The following is an 18,853-nucleotide window of genomic DNA, read 5'->3' as shown; positions in this document are numbered from 1 at the left end:
CAGTGATAAATCCCTCTATTTATTGGATACTCAAATCATGATGCTGGATGATGGTACCATTGGTACCACCCCATATCGCAAATCAACAGCAGGAAATACTATCCTGAATACAGACCGTTTCCATCCGAGGCCACACAAAGGCAGTATACCTTATAGTCAATACCTGAGACTCCGACGTATTTGTTTGAATGATCAGGATTTCAAAAAAGAGGCAGTAGCACTTTGTGATAGGCTGCTATGAGGCTATTCATGTACTATACTTTGGAAGGCATATAATAAGGTGTATGGATCTTCCAAGGAGGAAATTTTGTTCCATAAAAAGACACAGTCTAATTTGAACACAGTTCAACTAATCACCCCATTTAATACGCCAGATTCTTTAACAGCACGGGTACTTACTAACTAATGATACTATCCTCAAAAAATATGTTAATGATTATCCTGAAATTACTTATAAGAGAGCCCGGTCCATTAGTGGTAGTGTCAGGGATCTCCTCGATCCCCGCCGCGATGGTCCCGGCGCAGGCGCAGTGCACCGCCCTGTGCAGGGACACGGGCACTAGGTCCGGGCCGGCCGCGGCGTTCGAGTTCGCGCATGCGCAGTAGAAGCCGCGGCCGCCCGCTTGGCACCAATGGCAGCGCAGGGCGGGATATTTAAATGGCCCTGAGCTGTCATTCAGTGCCTTCTGGTCTTTCCTGCATCCTGTGATTCTGCGAACCTGTGCCCTGTAAGTTATTGACCCGGATTGTACCTGACCTTGCTATTTTCTCCTGTCCTGACCCTTGCTTTGCCTGACCTCTCTCCTGGATGCCCCCTATTGGATTTGACCTGCTGTTGCTGACCTGGTGTGTGACCCGACCATTCTCTGCCCGCTGCCTTGTACCTTACCGTCCTCTCTGTTACCGACCCGGCCCGTCTGACCTTGCTAATCCATCCATCCATCCGCCCATCCCTCGCAGTGGGGTCTTCTGACCTCCTCATATCAGACTCTTTCCCGTGGGAGCCCTTGGCGCATACCACTACCACTGGCGGACGTACCCAGTAGCCACGACCTAGTCTCGGGGGGCTCCAAGTCCATCCCCACCATCAGGGGCCCTGGTGAACAAGCACCCTGGGACTTACATTCCGTGTGCTGGGGACGCCTATTCAGTGGAGTGCTAGTGGTACCGCCGGGCGGTCCCTTACAGTACCAGTAGGCCATGACTGAGTCTAGAGGAGGGCCCTCTCCGCTTGAGGAGATCTGCAGGCACCTGTCTAATTTGACACAGGCCGTATCGGCCCTGCAGGACAGATGTCTGCACATTGAGAACCAGTTCCAGGCCTGCACTATATCCGTTCCTGCCCCACAGGCCGCGGTCCCCGCACCCCCAGCCATAGCAGCCCCTGGGCCAGCTTCTGGGGCTCCCGCACCACTCCCGGCGGCCGAACCCCGAGTACCCTTACCAGAACATTTCCACGGGGACCGCACACGCTTTAGGTAGTTCTGTGAGTCCTGCCTTCTCTATTTTGAATTACAACCACGGACCTTTGTGACTGAAAACATGAAGGTGGGGTTCGTCATCTCCCTCCTGCAGGGTGAACCCCAAGACTGGGCCCACCGACTTCGGGGAAAAAATGACCCTCACCTAAGTTCGGTTGACAATTTTTTTGATGCAATGGCCATCCTATACGACGACCCACAGTGGGCAGCTTCTGCTGAAGCTACTTTGTACACGCTCCGGCAAGGCCGTCGAGCGGCGGAGGAGTACGCATCTGAGTTTAGGCGCTGGATGGGGGACACACGCTGGAACGAGTTTGCACTTCTGCATCAGTTCCGTATAGGCCTATCAGAAGGCCTGAAAGATGAGCTCGCCCGGGTGGAGGTGCCTGAGACTTTAGAGGACTTAATTGCGCTGACCATTAAGATTGACCGTAGACTTCGGGAACGCAGGTTTGAGAGGTCCGGTCAGGGTCATGGAAATCCCTGGGGGTCATTTCAAGGTCCCAGCCAAGCATCTAGGCCAAGCATCCAGAACCGGCCACCTGGAGATATCCCTGAACCTATGCAACTCGGCCTGGCACGGCCTAAACTATCCCCAGAGGAACACCAGCTCAGACGATCCCAGAACCTGTGCCTCTACTGTGGTGAAGCTGGTCATATGGTACGATCCTGCCCGCAGAAACTGAGTAAGTGCACCTTTTCTTCCTCCTTGTCCATTGGCAATGTTAGTCCATCCCAATACTTAGTGGTGCCCCTTTCCTTTCAGCTTGCAGAAAGGACTGTGGAGGTGACGGCCATAGTTGATTCGGGGGCATGCAGCTGCTTCTTGGACATTAATTTTGCTCACCAGCAGGGTATTCCCCTCCAATTAAAACAGAAAGGGTTCAATATATTTTTGGCCGACGGTTCCCGGATAAAATCGGGGGTAGTGAACCAGGAAACCCCCTCCATCACCACTGTCATTGCCAGCCAGCACCAGGAACTCCTCCACCTGGATGCTATAGCTTCACCCCTTTTCCCAGTCATTTTGGGGCTCCCATGGTTACGGGCCCATAACCCCCAAATTGACTGGGAGACCGGAGTAATCTCGTTCCCTTCCCCATACTGTCGGGTACACTGCCGCACTTCGGGCCTGGGGGTCCCTTAATTCCTCCTGTGCTCTGAGGGGGATGCCGAGTTAAAACAAGTAATCCCTGCAGCCTACCATGAGTTTTTTGATGTGTTCAGCAAACGGGGAGCCGATACTCTACCCCCCCACCGCCCATATGACTGTCCCGTTGACCTGTTACCCGGCTCAGAGATTCCTTTTGGGCGAATCTTCCCCCTTTTGGAACTCGAATTGGGGGCCCTGAAGGAATATATCGAGGACAGCCTCCAGAAGGGGTTCATCCGCCCCTCCACTTCTCCGGCAGGGGCGGGAATTTTCTTTGTTGAGAAAAAGGACAAAACCTTAAGGCCGTGTATCGATTACCGGGAGTTGAACAGGGTCACAATAAAAAACCGTTACCCACTGCCATTAGTGCCGGAGTTATTCCAAAGTTTAAAAGCAGCAGTGGTTTTTACAAAGCTGGATTTGAGGGGAGCGTACAACTTGGTTCGCATAAGGGAGGGGGATGAGTCGAAGACGGCATTCCGCACCCGCTTCGGCCACTTTGAATATTCGGTCATGCCGTTCGGGTTGTGCAATGCTCCGACCACTTTTCAACACTTTGTGAATGATATTTTTAGGGACTTCCTGGATGTCTTTGTTATCGTCTATTTAGACGACATTTTGATTTTCTCCCCTTCTTTGGGGGAACACAGAATACATGTAGCAAAGGTATTGGGGCGATTGCGGCAGCATGGGTTGTACGCCAAGGCAGAGAAATGTTGCTTCGAACAATCCAGCATGACTTTCTTGGGCCTGATTATCTCCACCGCGGGGGTCACGATGGACCCTCAGAAAGTCGCTGCAATACTGGATTGGCCTGAACCCATGGACAGGAAAGGCGTCCAACGATTTATTGGTTTTGCAAACTTTTACCGGAAGTTCATTAAGAACTTCTCAGGTCTGGTCTCCCCCATTACTCAGCTAACCAAGCTTGGAACTCGGTTCAGATGGACACCAGAGGCTCAGGAAGCTTTTGAAGCCTTGAAGAAGCTGTTCACCTCGGCACCCATTTTGGGTCACCCAGACGCCGCCCTGCCCTACATCTTAGAGGTGGATGCATCGGAGAATGCTGTAGGTTCCATTCTTTCCCAGCGGAAAGGCACCAAGGAATTGCTCCATCCTGTAGCATTTTTCTCACGGAAGCTTACCCCGGCAGAGAAGAACTATGATATCGGTGATCGAGAACTACTGGCGATCAAAACGGCGTTAGAGGAATGGAGGTACCTGCTGGAAGGCGCCGTGCACCCCATCCTGATATTTACTGACCACAAAAACCTGGAATATCTGAGGACCGCCAAGCGTCTATGCCCACGACAGGCAAGATGGGCATTGTTCTTTTCGAGATTTAACTTCCACATTACGTACCGGCCTGGATCAAAGAACACAAAGCCGGATGCGTTATCACGTATGTACGAGGACACCAAGGAGATACCAGTGCCCGACACTATCCTGTCCTCGGTTAACTTCTTGGCTCTTCAGTCGGACCTTCGTTCCAGGATAATGGAGGCGTCCACAACCGTCTCTACCCCAGTCGGAGGGCCCCTCCAGAACAAGGGAGGACTCCTATGGAGGGAAGATCGGATTGTGGTGCCGGAGGAAGCCCGAACCTTGGTCTTGGGGCATTACCATGACCACCCGATGGCGGGGCACTTTGGCCCAGAAAAGACCCTGGAACTTCTCCGACGCTCCTTCTGGTGGCCGGACATGGCTAAAGATTGTAAGGGCTATGTAAGATCCTGTATCACATGCCAGAAGAACAAGCCATCAAGGAACAGAGTTTGGGGTCTGCTGCGATCCTTACCGATTCCTGAACGACCTTGGCAAAAGATCTCGCTAGACTTTATAGTCGAGCTTCCGCCATCACTAGATCACACGGCAATCCTTGTGGTCGTGGACCGCTTATCCAAAATGGCCCACTTCATTCCGTTGAAGAAAACCCCCTCGGCAGCCGAGACTGCGCGAGTCTTCATTCGTGAGGTGGTAAGGCTGCATGGGGTCCCCGAAGACATTGTCTCGGACCGGGGGGTCCAGTTTACGTCAAGATTTTGGAGAGCACTGTGCAAAGCCCTGGACATCAAATTGTCCCTCTCCTCTGCGTTCCACCCTCAAACTAACGGACAAACCGAAAGGACCAACCAGACCCTGGAGCAATACTTGCGATGCTACACATCATTTACTCAAGATGACTGGATGCCACTTCTAACCCTAGCGGAATTTGCGTACAACAACGCTTGCCATTCAGCAATGGGGCAGTCCCCGTTCTTTGCCAACTATGGTTTTCACCCCGTCTTCCTCCCGGATTTGGTCTCGGAATGCCCAGTTCCAGCAACGCAAGATGTGGTAACATTTTTCTCCACGAACAACAAGAAACTTCAAGAGGCCATCAGTCGGGCCCAGGAAGACTACAAGAAGGCATTCAACAGGAAACGGAGGGGAGATCTGGTGTTGCGGCCTGGGGAGAAGGTTTGGTTAGCAACATCCAATTTAAAGATGCTTTGCCCCTCAAAGAAATTGGGACCCAAATTTATAGGCCCTTTTTGCATTAAGCGGATGGTCAACGAAGTTGCCTACGAACTCGTCCTTCCTGACACACTCAAGATCCACCCAGTCTTCCATGTGTCCCTGCTGAAGCCAGTGATCCCAGATGCCTTCCCTGAACGAGAATCTAGACCCCGGAGGCCATAACGGTTGAGGGAGAAGAAGAATTTGAGGTAGAAACAATCCTGAAGTGCCGAAGGAGGGGGGGGGCATACCCAATTCCTTATCAAATGGAAGGGCTATGGCCCTGAGGACAATTCTTGGGAACCAGCCCATAATGTCCATGCACCCAGACTTGTTCGGAGGTTTTTTCGCGATCACCCGTGGTGGAGAGATCGGGTGGGCATCCGGAGGTTGCCCGTAGGGGGAGGGCAATGTCAGGGATCTCCTCGATCCCCGCCGCGATGGTCCCGGCGCAGGCGCAGTGCACCGCCCTGTGCAGGGACACGGGCACTAGGTCCGGGCCGGCCGTGGCGTTCGAGTTCGCGCATGCGCAGTAGAAGCCGCGGCCGCCCGCTGGGCACCAATGGCAGCGCAGGGCGGGATATTTAAATGGCCCTGAGCTGTCATTCAGTGCCTTCTGGTCTTTCCTGCATCCTGTGATTCTGCGAACCTGTGCCCTGTAAGTTATTGACCCGGATTGTACCTGACCTTGCTATTTTCTCCTGTCCTGACCCTTGCTTTGCCTGACCTCTCTCCTGGATGCCCCCAATTGGATTTGACCTGCTGTTGCTGACCTGGCGTGTGACCCGACCATTCTCTGCCCGCTGCCTTGTACCTTACCGTCCTCTCTGTTACCGACCCGGCCCATCTGACCTTGCTCATCCATCCATCCGCTCATCCCTCGCAGTGGGGTCTTCTGACCTCCTCATATCAGACTCTTTCCCGTGGGAGCCCTTGGCGCATACCACTACCACTGGCGGACGTACCCAGTAGCCACGACCTGGTCTCGGGGGGCTCCAAGTCCATCCCCACCATCAGGGGCCCTGGTGAACAAGCACCCTGGGACTTAGATTCCGTGTGCTGGGGACGCCTATTCAGTGGAGTGCTAGTGGTACCGCCAGGCGGTCCCTTACAGATAGAATCACTAGGAGTCATTTTGAACAGGTAGGACCTAAACAGGACCATCAGGTATGTGGTACGTGGAAATGTGGCAAATGCAATTGTTGTAATTGGATTTATGAAAATCAGTCACTGTACTTGCCTAATGGTCAACTTTATTCTATCAGACATTATGTGGATTGTCAAACTATTGGTATTGTTTACATCCTCCTCTGTCAATGCGGAGCATTTTATGTGGGCAAGACCAAGCGCCAATTTTGGCGAAGGATTAAATATCATATTTATTACACCAATAACAACTTACTATCTACTCCAATAGGTAGACATGTAGGACTGTGCCATAAAAAATACTGACCTAGTGAGGTTTGTTGCATTGGAATGTATAAAAGAAAATCGAAGAGGAGGTAACTTTGACAAATATATCCTGCTGCAAGAAGTGCTCTGGATATATTGTCTAAAAGCTACCACACTCCCTGGTTTAAACGAAACCTTTAGCTATAAACCCTTTCTATAATGTGTTTAATATTGTGGGTTAGCTATCACACTGACTTCAATATCATCTTTTCTCTGATATGTTGTGAGATATGTTTAATATCAAGCTGTGTCTAATTGTATCTGTGCTTTTGATGTGCATTGATGATTTTTTTTATAAAGAACCAGCAAACACAAATGCTCCTGTGCTTGGGGATGGACTCGATACAGGCTACAAGCACATCAAGAATGTCCTGGAACATGCACACCTTGCAGCCCTCAATGGACCGGGGAAATCCAAATATACTGAATGAGGAAAGAACAAACATAGGGCTCATGGGCCTAGTGCAATACCATAAAAATTTTTTAATAAGAAATAAAAGTAGGTGTTGTACTTACAAACGACAGCAAAGTCAAAGGCACGTCATAAAAGAACAACTTGGTCAACACCGCGGTAAGTGACAGTCCTCAATAGGGAGTGAAGACATCCAATATGTGATGACTTTTGGACTGTTTATTAAAAAAAATGGAAAAAAGGAAATTCTAAGCTGACTGTCATGGGTTGATTTTAAGTGACCTTCCAGGAAGTTACAAAAAAACAATGAGTGGAAGAGACTTGTTTAAGATACAATGAGGCTAAAATACCACTATTTGAATTTCTGCAGGTGATCAAACACAGTACCAGAGTGACAATCCTGGGACTAAATCCTTATTGTTTTGAATTCTCCCAAAACCTTGGAAGGTGTGTGATCACCAAACAAAACCTCTGAACTATCACAATCAGCTGTGGTTAAAATCCAGTCAAACATCTCACTAAACTCCAACTGGATGTTTACCCTAATTATCACACAATAGTGCTAGTAACTAGAAGCTTTCTATGTAATATATCCTTGAACTGTGCCCTCAAGCTCATATGAGAAAAAAAGACTTGGGTCATTTAAGATTACAAAAAAAAAAGAAAAAGAAGTGTGGAATATACCCAAACAGAAACATTATCAAAGGTATGTTCCCACACACCAAAATCTATTCAATAAAGTTGGGTACTGCATACCCCTCAACTGAAGATCATGAAGTTATAAAATATAAGATGGTGTGAGTTGGGTAAGTTCTATATTTCCACAGGAAATCAGCTATCCCAATACAGTTCATATATCAGAAAAATGAGAAACCAAATGTATCCACATATTTCTATGGTCCTTATTTGAGAGTTAGTGGGGAAATCATTTATACTTGACTAGGACCCATATATTTGATCCATAAAGACATACTGTTTATATCAAAGGGTGAATCATCATTAAAATCACCAGTTCATTTGTGATACCTGACTGTCCCCGGTGGACAGGTCAGGAACCTCTATAGGTACGCAAACTTCTCAACCGTCCAATCAACAAGCCTGTTGGGAGTCCTTCGGAACAAAGGACTTGTATGGTATAAAATGCCAAACACCTCAAATTGAAAGACGACGTCTAACAACTTCTAAGAACTTCTAAGACTGCTACAACTTCTAAAAAACTTCTATGAACTACTTCTGAAAACTTCTGAATCATCACTTCTACCACTTCTTGATCACTTCTGAACTACTCCTGAAACTACTTCTTCACTACTCTACTACCACTATATACTGCACTATACTCACTTGCTACCTGCAGCCATTTTGCTGAGAACTTCCAGCTGCATTTTGTTTTTGAAGGCCATTTGAAGGAAAAGAATTTCGCCAGAGACGCTGATGCTCATTTCAATTCTGGTGCCTGACTGCCCAGAAACATATCTTTTCCAAACTGTACCCCACTGGGAGGCCTCAAAATCGAGATTCTGGGAGTAGTGAGACTGTGCCAAAATATTGTAATTTGCTTTGATAATTGAAACTTATTAAGATTTATAACATTTTATTGTGTGGTTAGGAATGTATTAAGGTTATCTGTATAATTATAATTATAACTTTTTGAGTATTGGTACTGAGGTTATATACTGCATACTAACTGATGTGTAGTGTTTTTGTGGTGCTAATTATCAGAAATACTTTCTTAATTCCCTATGGCCGTGGGAAATTGGAAATAATATCTAAAGCACTATAGATTACAACTAACCTCTCAAAATGTTGTTTTCCCTTATCTGATAACCATATCTTGTATGATACTGTAGATGATAGCGTACTATATCTTTGATTGTGTGTACGAATATATTCATCACCAGTACTTTGCGTTTGTATTAATATATATATAAATATTTGTACATAAATAAATGTATTTATTTATCAAAAAGGCAAATTTTGTGTATATGGTAATGAAATCATATTGGTGAAAGAACTCAAGGTATATTATTAAGTGGTGATCAAATTATTAAGGTGTCCAAATTATTGGTTTCTTAAATATTTGCCATATTTTAACGGCTGGATGCACTGCAATATTTTGTTTAAGGGAGCTGACACCGCCCTACGTACTTAGAATAAATTATTACATAAACCACCACAAAAAGGCTGACACATTTCGAGGACTTGCCTCTTCCTCAGAACCACCAGTGTCTCTGAGGAAGAGGCAAGTCCTCATATAGGAGTTATGGTCCTGAGGAAGCCAGATATATAGGCGAAATGCGTTGACCATTTTTCCAATTTTCAACTTTATTCTTGCAACCAACATTTGTGTTACAGGTGAGATATCATATATGCCAAGGGATCAGCTATGTACTTTCTCTTTATCCCCCCTTGATGTGTCGATGGGTTATGTATGTATTGTTTGTTTCACATATTTTTCCTGTGATTCTTTTATGTGAATTTATTGTGATAATTTTATATATTAGTGTGGTCTCTCACTGTGCCTAAATAATCCACTAGCTTGGCCATACTATTTTTGTCTGGCAATATTTTTCTCATACACTTGATACAGAGAACAGAGACTTGACAAGTGATGTTTGAAAGTGCTTCAACATTTGCTTTTAAGATTTAGTTTTGTTATGAATGGAGTTTCCCAAATTAAAACTGCTCCTGCAACACTACCATTAAAACAGCTGGCGATTTGATTCCACTAATAATTAGAAAATCAAACAAACATTCTAATGAAAATTTATCTGATGAAAATGGAAACTTTCTGACAGCCTTCTACCTGGATATGGCCAGCTTCAGTCAAAAAGTGCACTCAATTTGGGAGTATTAATAATTTCTATTTGAAGGATGGGAAGATAGTATATTGAGTGCAAAAAGGTCCTGGGACACAGATAATTCATTAATTTATTTATTCTTCATATTGAAGAGTAGCTCAAGCCAAAACTGTTGGATGGTGGTGAGGGGCTAATTTTGCTGTCTGTCCCCTCACCCTACCTATGGAGATGAACTCTCTGATCAGATGCTGGTTTTTCAGCAAGCTTGTTTGACAGAAGCCGGCTGTGAGATCAGCTTCTGTCAAATAAGGACCTATACACACAGGCCGAACGTCAGATGGTATCTACTGTACCAGCTGATTTTAGCTGATTTTTGGCCTGCATGTATGGGGCTTTATTCTAAATACAGTGATAGATGATACATGTGTCACCATATGCCTTGTACCTGTAAAGAACTTTCCATTTCTAAGCATATTTTATTAATATTATTATTATAATGCAGGATTTATATAACGCCAACAGTTTGCTCAGCACTTCACAAATATTACATCAACCGTCACTACTATCTATTCAAGAACACATTTTCCTTTGAATAAAATACTTTGACCATATCATGGTTTTACACATGCAGTTACTCTGAAAACAGAGGAAGTCACATGTTCTTTGTTAGCCAATAACTGTTGTTATAGCAGGAAGTTAACAGCAGTGGAAGTGACAGAATGAGTAAAGTACAGTAAGAGTAACTATTAAAATGTGCTGTATTGCATAGTTGGAGGTTCCCCCCATTTTGACAGGGCACAAGTTGACAGCTGTCAAACATCAGATCACCGAGAGATAGAGTACCCCCCCCCCCCCAAAAAAAAAAACACACACTTCATAGACAGACCTGGCCATTAGTGTTTCTGAAGTCAAAAAGGCTGGGGGATCTAGACTAAGAAACATGGCTGCCAAATTCGAACAAACATGGCTGTTATTGAACATGTCTTGAGGCTTAAGCTCAACAATTCCTTTGCTAATATACTTGCTTGCTTTTCAGTTATAGCAAGTCATCTAAGAAGGATTCTATAGCAGCACAGTGTAAAACAATGCTTTCCATTGTGCTTAAATGGTAAGGGGGGAAGCTCACTTCCTGTGAGCTCCAGCAGCAATCTCTACAATGGGCAGAGATGAAAGCCTGACATGATGTTACCTAAATGTCACACTAAAATGTCACACAAGGTTTGCTTGCTCTGTGTATTGTAGTGTAACAATAAAAGGAGACAAAGGCTCATCTAAATTAAAATGATTACCTTTGAACACTACCATTCTTCTATCATACATAAAAAAATGCACTTATGTGATATTCATTTGGTCAAAATATATCCTCTGAAAGTTTGCAGGCCTATCATCTGGTTTCAAATTCCAAACTGCCTTTCATCTCCTACAAATTTATATTGTTAGTAGTATTGATGGTTTCTTCTTTACTGCTCTCAGCTTACCCTTGGCTGGTAGCAGTTTCTGATGTATACTGCATATCTCTTTCCTTATTCTTACCCTTCCGTATTACTACACTACTCTAGGGATCTCTCTCACAGCCTGGCCTTGTTCACACTTAGGCGATTTGGAATATATATATATATATATATATCTATATACGTGTATATATATACAGTTCTGTGAAAAATCATTTGCTTCCTTGCTGATTTTTTTTTTTGCATATTTGTCACACTTAAATGATTCAGATCATCAAAAAAATTTTAACATTACACAAAGATAACCCAAGTAAATACAAAATTCAATTTATTTAATTCATGATGTGTTGCTTTTTGACATTGTTTAGTGTGCTTCGCATTGTCAGACATTTAAGGGATTTAACAGTTCTGACAGTAATCAGGTCTGGGTGTGGGAAATGAAATTTAACTATAAAAAAATGTGGTCAATCACAATTCATTCATGATTTACCAAGGGGAGGAGGGACAATTACTTTTTCACCAGGCAGATTTGGGCAGCTTTTTCCCTTATTAAATGAAATAATTAAAAAAACCCTGTATTTTGTATTTGTTATTTTTGTGTAACATAAAATTGTGTTTGATGATCTGAATCATTTAGGGGCTACAAATAAGCAGAAAAAAAATAGGAAGGGGCAAGTACTTTCTCACAACACGATATATATATATATATATATATATATATATATATATATATATATACACACACACAAACTATATTGCCAAAAGTATTGGGACACCCTCCACATCATTGGATTCAGGTGTTGCAATCACCTCCAGGTACACAGGTGTATAAAATCAAGCCCCTAGGCATGCAGACTGCTTCTACAAACAGTTGTGAAAGAATGGGTTGCTCTCAGGAGCTCAGTGAATCCAAGCGTGGTACCTTGATAGGTTGCCACTTGTGCAATAAGTCCATCCATGAAATTTCCTAAGTACTAAATATTGAACCCTACAGACTAAGACTAGGATGCCATTAAAGTTCATGTGTGTTTAAAGGCAGGTGTCCCAATACTTTTGGCAATATAGTGTATCTTAGATGGAAATTCATCTCATTTGAGGGATATTTTTGCTGATTTCCTGTTGCCTCTTTAGGACAGTGAGTGAAGAAGAATCTCCCCAGCAGGATAAACACAGAAAATAATAATCTGATGCAGGTTTCCTTCTTTGCTTATGAACAATGTGAACTGTTAAAGAGGTTTAGAAGTTCATTACAGATACCTGAAAATTAAAAAGGAAGACAAAAGTCCAAAAGGGGAACTGGTAACTGTTTCATGCTCAGGTAGGGATCAAGCTTAGTGTCCATTTTTCAGATTACAGCTACACACAACAAAAATGTTTGTATCTGATATTCTCCAATCCCAGCATAATTGTTGTTAATGATGATGTATTTTTTTCTAAGTAGCAGGATGGATTGATTAATTTATTTTATGTTTTATTAGGAGCTGGCAAAATTAAACATATTGCAGTTCATTAACAATAATGAAAAAAATCACTAACCTCTGATTGGGAAGTAGGTAATTGTAAATCCAGGCACTAGGGGGAAAGAACAGAACGTTATATTTATAGGCACTTAAATATTGATTTTTAACACTGGTTGTAACTCTGTCTCAGAATAAACCTCACACTCCAAATAAAACAAAGAGTGGATTATTGTTGTTCCTTGTGGACCTGTCCAAGATGGCAACCAAAGTAGATGTGGAGCTCTGTTGCCTTATCCTTTCTATCAAGAATAGCTCAATGGAATGTAGAACCACCCCACACAGATTCCTGATTGGTCATTTCACTAAAGATGGTAGCTTGATAGCAGAGGTACTATAAAAAGCCTCATTGGGAAGCCATTATCTCAGTGAGCCTCATTGGGACCCCTTTCCCAAGGTGACTATAAACTGAGATTGCTCTCATTGTCTGCACTGGTGAACACACAGAAAGTGAATGAACATCTCCTCAGTTGATTTACAGACAGGTATTCAAATAAAATCAAGGGTCCACTCTATTCACATCTTATAAAACATTTTGCTGGAATTGGACTTTAATTGGTTACTTTGGTCAACTAAGATATGTTTAAAAATAAGATCTTAGAGTCAAACTAAAGTTCCCATTTTAATCAGCAAAATACCTCCTCAAAACTAACTGTCAGGCACCGCCCAGCGGAATCTCTAATGATCCACAGAATGGGATTCCCCAGGACGCGGAGTCTAAGTCCCAGTCTGCCTTTTCACCAGAGCCCCTGATGGTGGGGATGGACTTGGTGCGAGACTGAAACCAGGTCGCGACCCCTGAGTGCACCCAACTGTGGTAGAGGGGTCCCGCCGAGGGTACGTGCCGCGGGGGTGAGCCTGCTGTGAAGAGGCTGACAAGTCCAGATCCCGAGCGGGATGGATGGATGACAGTCAGGAATGAGCGTAGTCAGACTAGCCAGGTCGGTAACGGTGGAGGCAGGTAGGTACCAAACAGTAGACAGAGAGCAGCCAGGTCAAGAGCCAAGGTTCAGCAATGGGAGGTCCAATAGTAATATACAACAGGCAGGAGAGTAGTCAGGGGCGAGCCGGGGGTCAGAGCAGGAGAAGGTCAACACAAATCAGGACAAGCAGGATCGGCAACAGGAACACACTTCAGAACACAGGTACAGGAACTAGACCTTACGGCAGCCTAGTCACCGTCTGGCCAGTTTAAATAGTGCACCCTGCACAGTCATTGGTGCAATTGCCGACGCCCAGATCCTAGTGCCTGCACATTAGTGCACCTAGGCAATCTGTGTATGTGCAGACCTGTGCGCCACTGCGAGACCCGCAGTCCCTGACACTAACTCTGTACAACTCTCTACAGTTGCAACCTGGGTAGAAACATCTGTCTCCTGCCAGCATGCTGTAGAGAAAAACCCTCTGAAGAGGTCTGAGATCTCCAGTCATCAAGAAGCATGAACTTTGCTGATTGCAGAGCTATAGGTCTGACTCAATAACTGGCATGTCAAACCTTAACAGAGAGATCTTGGTCCTAAATGAGCCCTTCTTTGCAGAATGCTGGCAAAGGTTTATCTACTCAGGCTGTGGCTGGATGGTGGACCAATGCTCTGGTGGGACATTTGCTCTGGCTTGTACACTTTGTGTCATTTAACTAAGTACTTTGGTTCTCTGGCTGACAGACTGTATTTAAATAATATACCTTTTCATGCCTAATCTTGATATACATGTACTATATTGTCTTAACCAGTTGCTGCCAGATAGCGGCCGTGTGAACAGCTGGCCCCTCCGGGTGGATGCCATAAGAGTGTGCATTGCGCAGGGCAAATTGTGTAAAAAAAAAAAAATAATAATAATATTGATCACTTTCTCAAAGTAGTACAATGTTACTATGGTAACCTAATACTACTTTGGTCATAGTAAAATATGAAAACAAAATCTTAAAAAAAAGAAAAAAAAATTTAATAAAAAATTAAAAATAATTTAAATAAAAAAATCTAATTTTTTTTCCGTACTATCAGCAGTCAGTGTCCCTGATCACCGACATGGCTGTTATATGATGACGCTGTACTGCACTGATGTCAGTATATTAAAAAAAAATTGTGAAAATAATTTTTTAATTTCTTCATTTTACAAAAAAAATTACAACTTCAAAAAACTCGCCATGACTGTTATGAAATATGTCGGACTGTCTACTTTGCAAAAAGGAGTCATTTGGGGGATATCTGTACTGTTCTGACATTCTTGGACCTCAACAAATTAGATTGGCTGTCAGTACTTCAGGATTGATCAATTTTCAGATATATACCATAGTTTGTGAACTCTATAACTTTCCTACAGACTAAGTAATAAATACTAATTTTGGTTCTTTTCACCAAAGAAATGTAGTAGAATACATATTGGCCTAAATTTATGAAGAACAATTATTTATTTGCAAACTTTTATTACAGAAACAAAGAAAAACGTGTTTGTTTGTTTTTCAAAAATTTCAGTCTTTTTTTGTTAATGTTGCAAAAAATAAAAACGCCAGTGGTGATTAAATACCACCAAAAGAAAGCTCTAGTTGTGTGAAGAAAATGATAAAATTTTAGTTTGGGTACAGTGTTGTATGACCGTGCAATTGTCATTCAAAGTGTGAGAGCGCTGAAACCTAAAAATTGGCCTGGCAAGAAGGGGGTAAAAGTGCCCTGTATGGAAGTGGTTAATATTTCTGTGTTAGTCCCCTGTGTTCATTGGTCTGTTTTTGCTCTTTATTTGATTAGGCTGCACTTATTGAAATTAGGACACATCATAGCCACTCCATAGCATGTGACATTTGGGGGTAAATGTTCTCAGATACCTGATGCCAATTGACAGTATGTTGGCCCACTGTCTTTTGCAGTAACACTGATGTAATATCTTTTTGGTATGCATTAGTATTATAGATTGTGGGACAACTTACTTGATAATATGTAAGAGTCATGTGTCTTATCTTTCTGGTACAGGCTTTTAAAGGCCCCATGTTGGATTGCTGTATCGCACTTGGATTTGTATTTACCATAGTGGGCACTCAGCTGGAAGAGCCTTGAATGTTTCATGTCCCACCTAAATTAGGTCCACATATAAACATTGATACCAGATCCTTTTGGTAGGTTTTCTTTGGATATACTATGACTATTACCTTAGCCTAATAATGGCCACCATTTACTGGAACTAGATTTTTCCTTTATTTACAGCTTTTAATGGGTGATCTGTCTGTGGGTCTCCCATACCTGCTGAGGGTACTTCTCCTTTATCATTTATGTTACTGACCTGGCCTGTCCAGCACTAGACATTATGTAGATCCATAATCAATGTTATGCACCAGCACCTAGTCTTAAATATTGGTTGGGTTCACCTCTCTGCACTAAGTACTTCTACATCTGCTCTCTGTTCCCTTCCTTGGAAAGGATGGTGATGAAGTCATATGGAGCACTGTATTGTGCCCATTAGGTTCTTCAGCTACCTTTCTGCTTTTATAGACACACAATTCAAAATGAAGAAGCTGACAGATGGCTATAGGAGCCAACAGAAAATGAAATAAAAATCGTTATCTAAACTGAACTGCTGTCCATTGAAATTCATCCTAAAAATGAAATGGTAAATTCTTTCACTGTGCCCCAGTTCCTACAAGTCAGTCCCTATGTCTCTAGAGAAAGTGAAAAGAAGTATAAGAAATACTTACTTGTTGCAATGTGAATGTCCTTTTTTGCAGTTTGATTCTGTCCTCTACTGAAACTTGCTTCGGTCACCCACACAATGGCTCTAAACTGCCAGTTTATATAGATTGTAGCTTGTGCTGAGTCACAATGAGGTAGGTAAGAGATGGATTAAGTCAATATAAAGTCAACAGTGTTTGAGAGGGACTATGATTGGCAAAAGAAAGAAGTATAAAAAAACATTATTTACATGTACTAACAGAAGAAACGTGACTTGATAATGTGTGTATGGTTATAAATTTTGTTATATTAAGATTTACATGAACTGATTTAAGGGGCCTACAGATATAAAAGTATCTGTAGTAGATAGAGGAGTAAATATTTTTCTTTAAATCTTTTTGAATGTTAACAAAAAAAAATAATTATTGACTCAAGGCCGTAATAAAGCATTTGGAGTCTGCTGGCATTAAACACAAAGCTGTAGACCACAATCTCTGTCTTGATGAACTATGTACATATACATCTCAAAAAATATCAACCAAAGCTGTCCTTTAAATACTCTGTTAAGTTAGAGTTAAAGTTAAAATGTTCTGCAAGGTAGTTCTAGTGTAACCCCCTAAATAATCAAAATAAAAAAGTATAAGTCTGTGGCACATGTCAAATTATCTAGAAATAAAGAAGCATGAGCATAGGACTAGATAATCCAAATACAGTAAACAAAAACAATAAATAATAATTACTGAAACAATAATTTAGCGCAGGTCCGCAACAGCCAGATGATTCAGAAATTAGGTTCCTGTATATAAAAAATGTCCTGTGTGCTAATCAGCAAAACCAACCAATGTAAGGCAGTGGTGATGGCTGAACCATAGGTATCTGTCAAAAGTGTCTTGCCCAAAATGTCAAGATCACTGTAGAGATCAAAATTACACTGGCAGGCGCACTAGCCCAGTGCCTGATTAAGTAAGAGCCCTAAACATACATCAGTGGTTCATATAGTGAACTCGGTGTAGAGTTATTCACCCTGAGGTCATCACAGAGGACAAGGGGGCACTCTTTATATTTGGAGGAAAAGAAATTTAATCTCTAAACACGGAAAGGTTTGTTCACAGTGAGAGCTGTGAAAATGTGGAATAGACTCTCTCAAGAGTTGGTTCTGTCCAGCTCCGTGGATTGCTTTAAAAAAAAGGCTTGGATTCTTTCTTAGATACACAGAATATAACTGGATACTAACATTTATAGGTAAAGTTGATCCAGGGAATATCCTGTGCGTATAGGATTATAACTTTTTTATTATTATTATTATTATTATTATTATTAATGGTTGAACTGGATGGACTTTTGTCTTTTTTCAGCCAGACAAACTATGTAACTATGTAAATGTAAGATCTATGCAATTGTATCATTTCTGAATCTGAAGCAATTGTACAGAAAAGGACACGTGTCTTGCACAAATCAAGATGTTAAAATCAGAGTGAAAATCAGAAGGACACTGGCAGCCGCACTAGTTTGTGCATGCCCAGATTTGTGTCCTAAATGTACTATGACTATATACAGGCCTCCCGGATCCATACCCAGCTTCCTGGATGACTTCGCCGCCTGGCTTCCCTTCTTCCTCTCCTCTGAGCTACCGACCATCATCCTTGGGGACTTCAATATCCCCATCAACGACAACAACCCGGCTACTTCCCAACTCCTCCACCTAACCTCCTCCTTCGCGCTCACACAGTACGCTCAATCCTCCACCCACATCGATGGGAACACCCTGGACCTCGTCTTCTCCCACCTCTATACCCTCAACCAGTTCACTAACACCCCTTTCCCTCTCTCCGACTACCACCTCCTCACGTTCTCTATCTCCCCTTCCCCTAACTCCCCCCCTCAAGGGCCAAACCATCACCAGCCGCAATTTCCGCAACCTGAACCCGGCCCCCCTCCACTCGGCTGCCGACCGCCTACACGACAGCATCCTTCCACTGTCATGTCCTGACCTAGCCACCACCACATACAACGACTCACTGTCAGCTGCCCTAGACTCTCTGGCACCCCTAACCACATGCAACATCAAACCTAGACCGCTCCAACCATGGCAGAATGACCATACTAAACGCCTCAAACTTCACAGTCGTGTGCTGGAGAGACTATGGCGCAAAACCAGGTCCCCTCGTGCGTTCTCCCTCTACAAATCTGCCTTGCTCACTTACACCTCCTCCCTCCACGCCGCCAAGCAGGCCTACCTCGTAAACCTGATCAACACCCTCTCCACCTGCCCTCGCCGACTCTTGTCCATCTTCAACTCCCTGCTCGCCCCCCCCCCCTCCTCCACTCAGTACCTCACTCACTACCCATGAGATTGCCACCCATTTTCACAACAAGATTGACACAATCCGTAAGGACATAGTCAACTCGCAATCTACCTCCCCACCTAGCC

General features: G+C 43.4%; 1 protein-coding gene across 1 annotated transcript in view; it reads right to left on the bottom strand.

Annotated features, from left to right (window-relative positions):
• LOC149454433 (glutathione S-transferase P 1-like) overlaps positions 1-16,531 on the bottom strand; it is an 87,826-nt gene extending 71,295 nt beyond the window's left edge. Inside the window, exons 1-2 of the mRNA XM_089687553.1 lie at positions 16,449-16,531; positions 12,783-12,818 (exon numbers count right to left, since the gene is read on the bottom strand). Of these exons, the coding sequence (XP_089543679.1) occupies positions 12,783-12,818; position 16,449 (37 nt within the window). The 5' untranslated portion in view covers positions 16,450-16,531. The remainder of the gene's footprint in view (positions 1-12,782; positions 12,819-16,448) is intronic.
• Positions 16,532-18,853: the final 2,322 nt, after the last annotated feature.

This window comes from Staurois parvus, unplaced genomic scaffold (genome assembly GCF_062004578.1).
Source record: "Staurois parvus isolate SC_StPar_1 unplaced genomic scaffold, SC_StPar_1.0 ptg000430l, whole genome shotgun sequence".
In the NCBI taxonomy this organism is placed as follows: domain Eukaryota; kingdom Metazoa; phylum Chordata; class Amphibia; order Anura; family Ranidae; genus Staurois; species Staurois parvus.
This window is presented reverse-complemented; position numbering and strand designations above follow the sequence as displayed.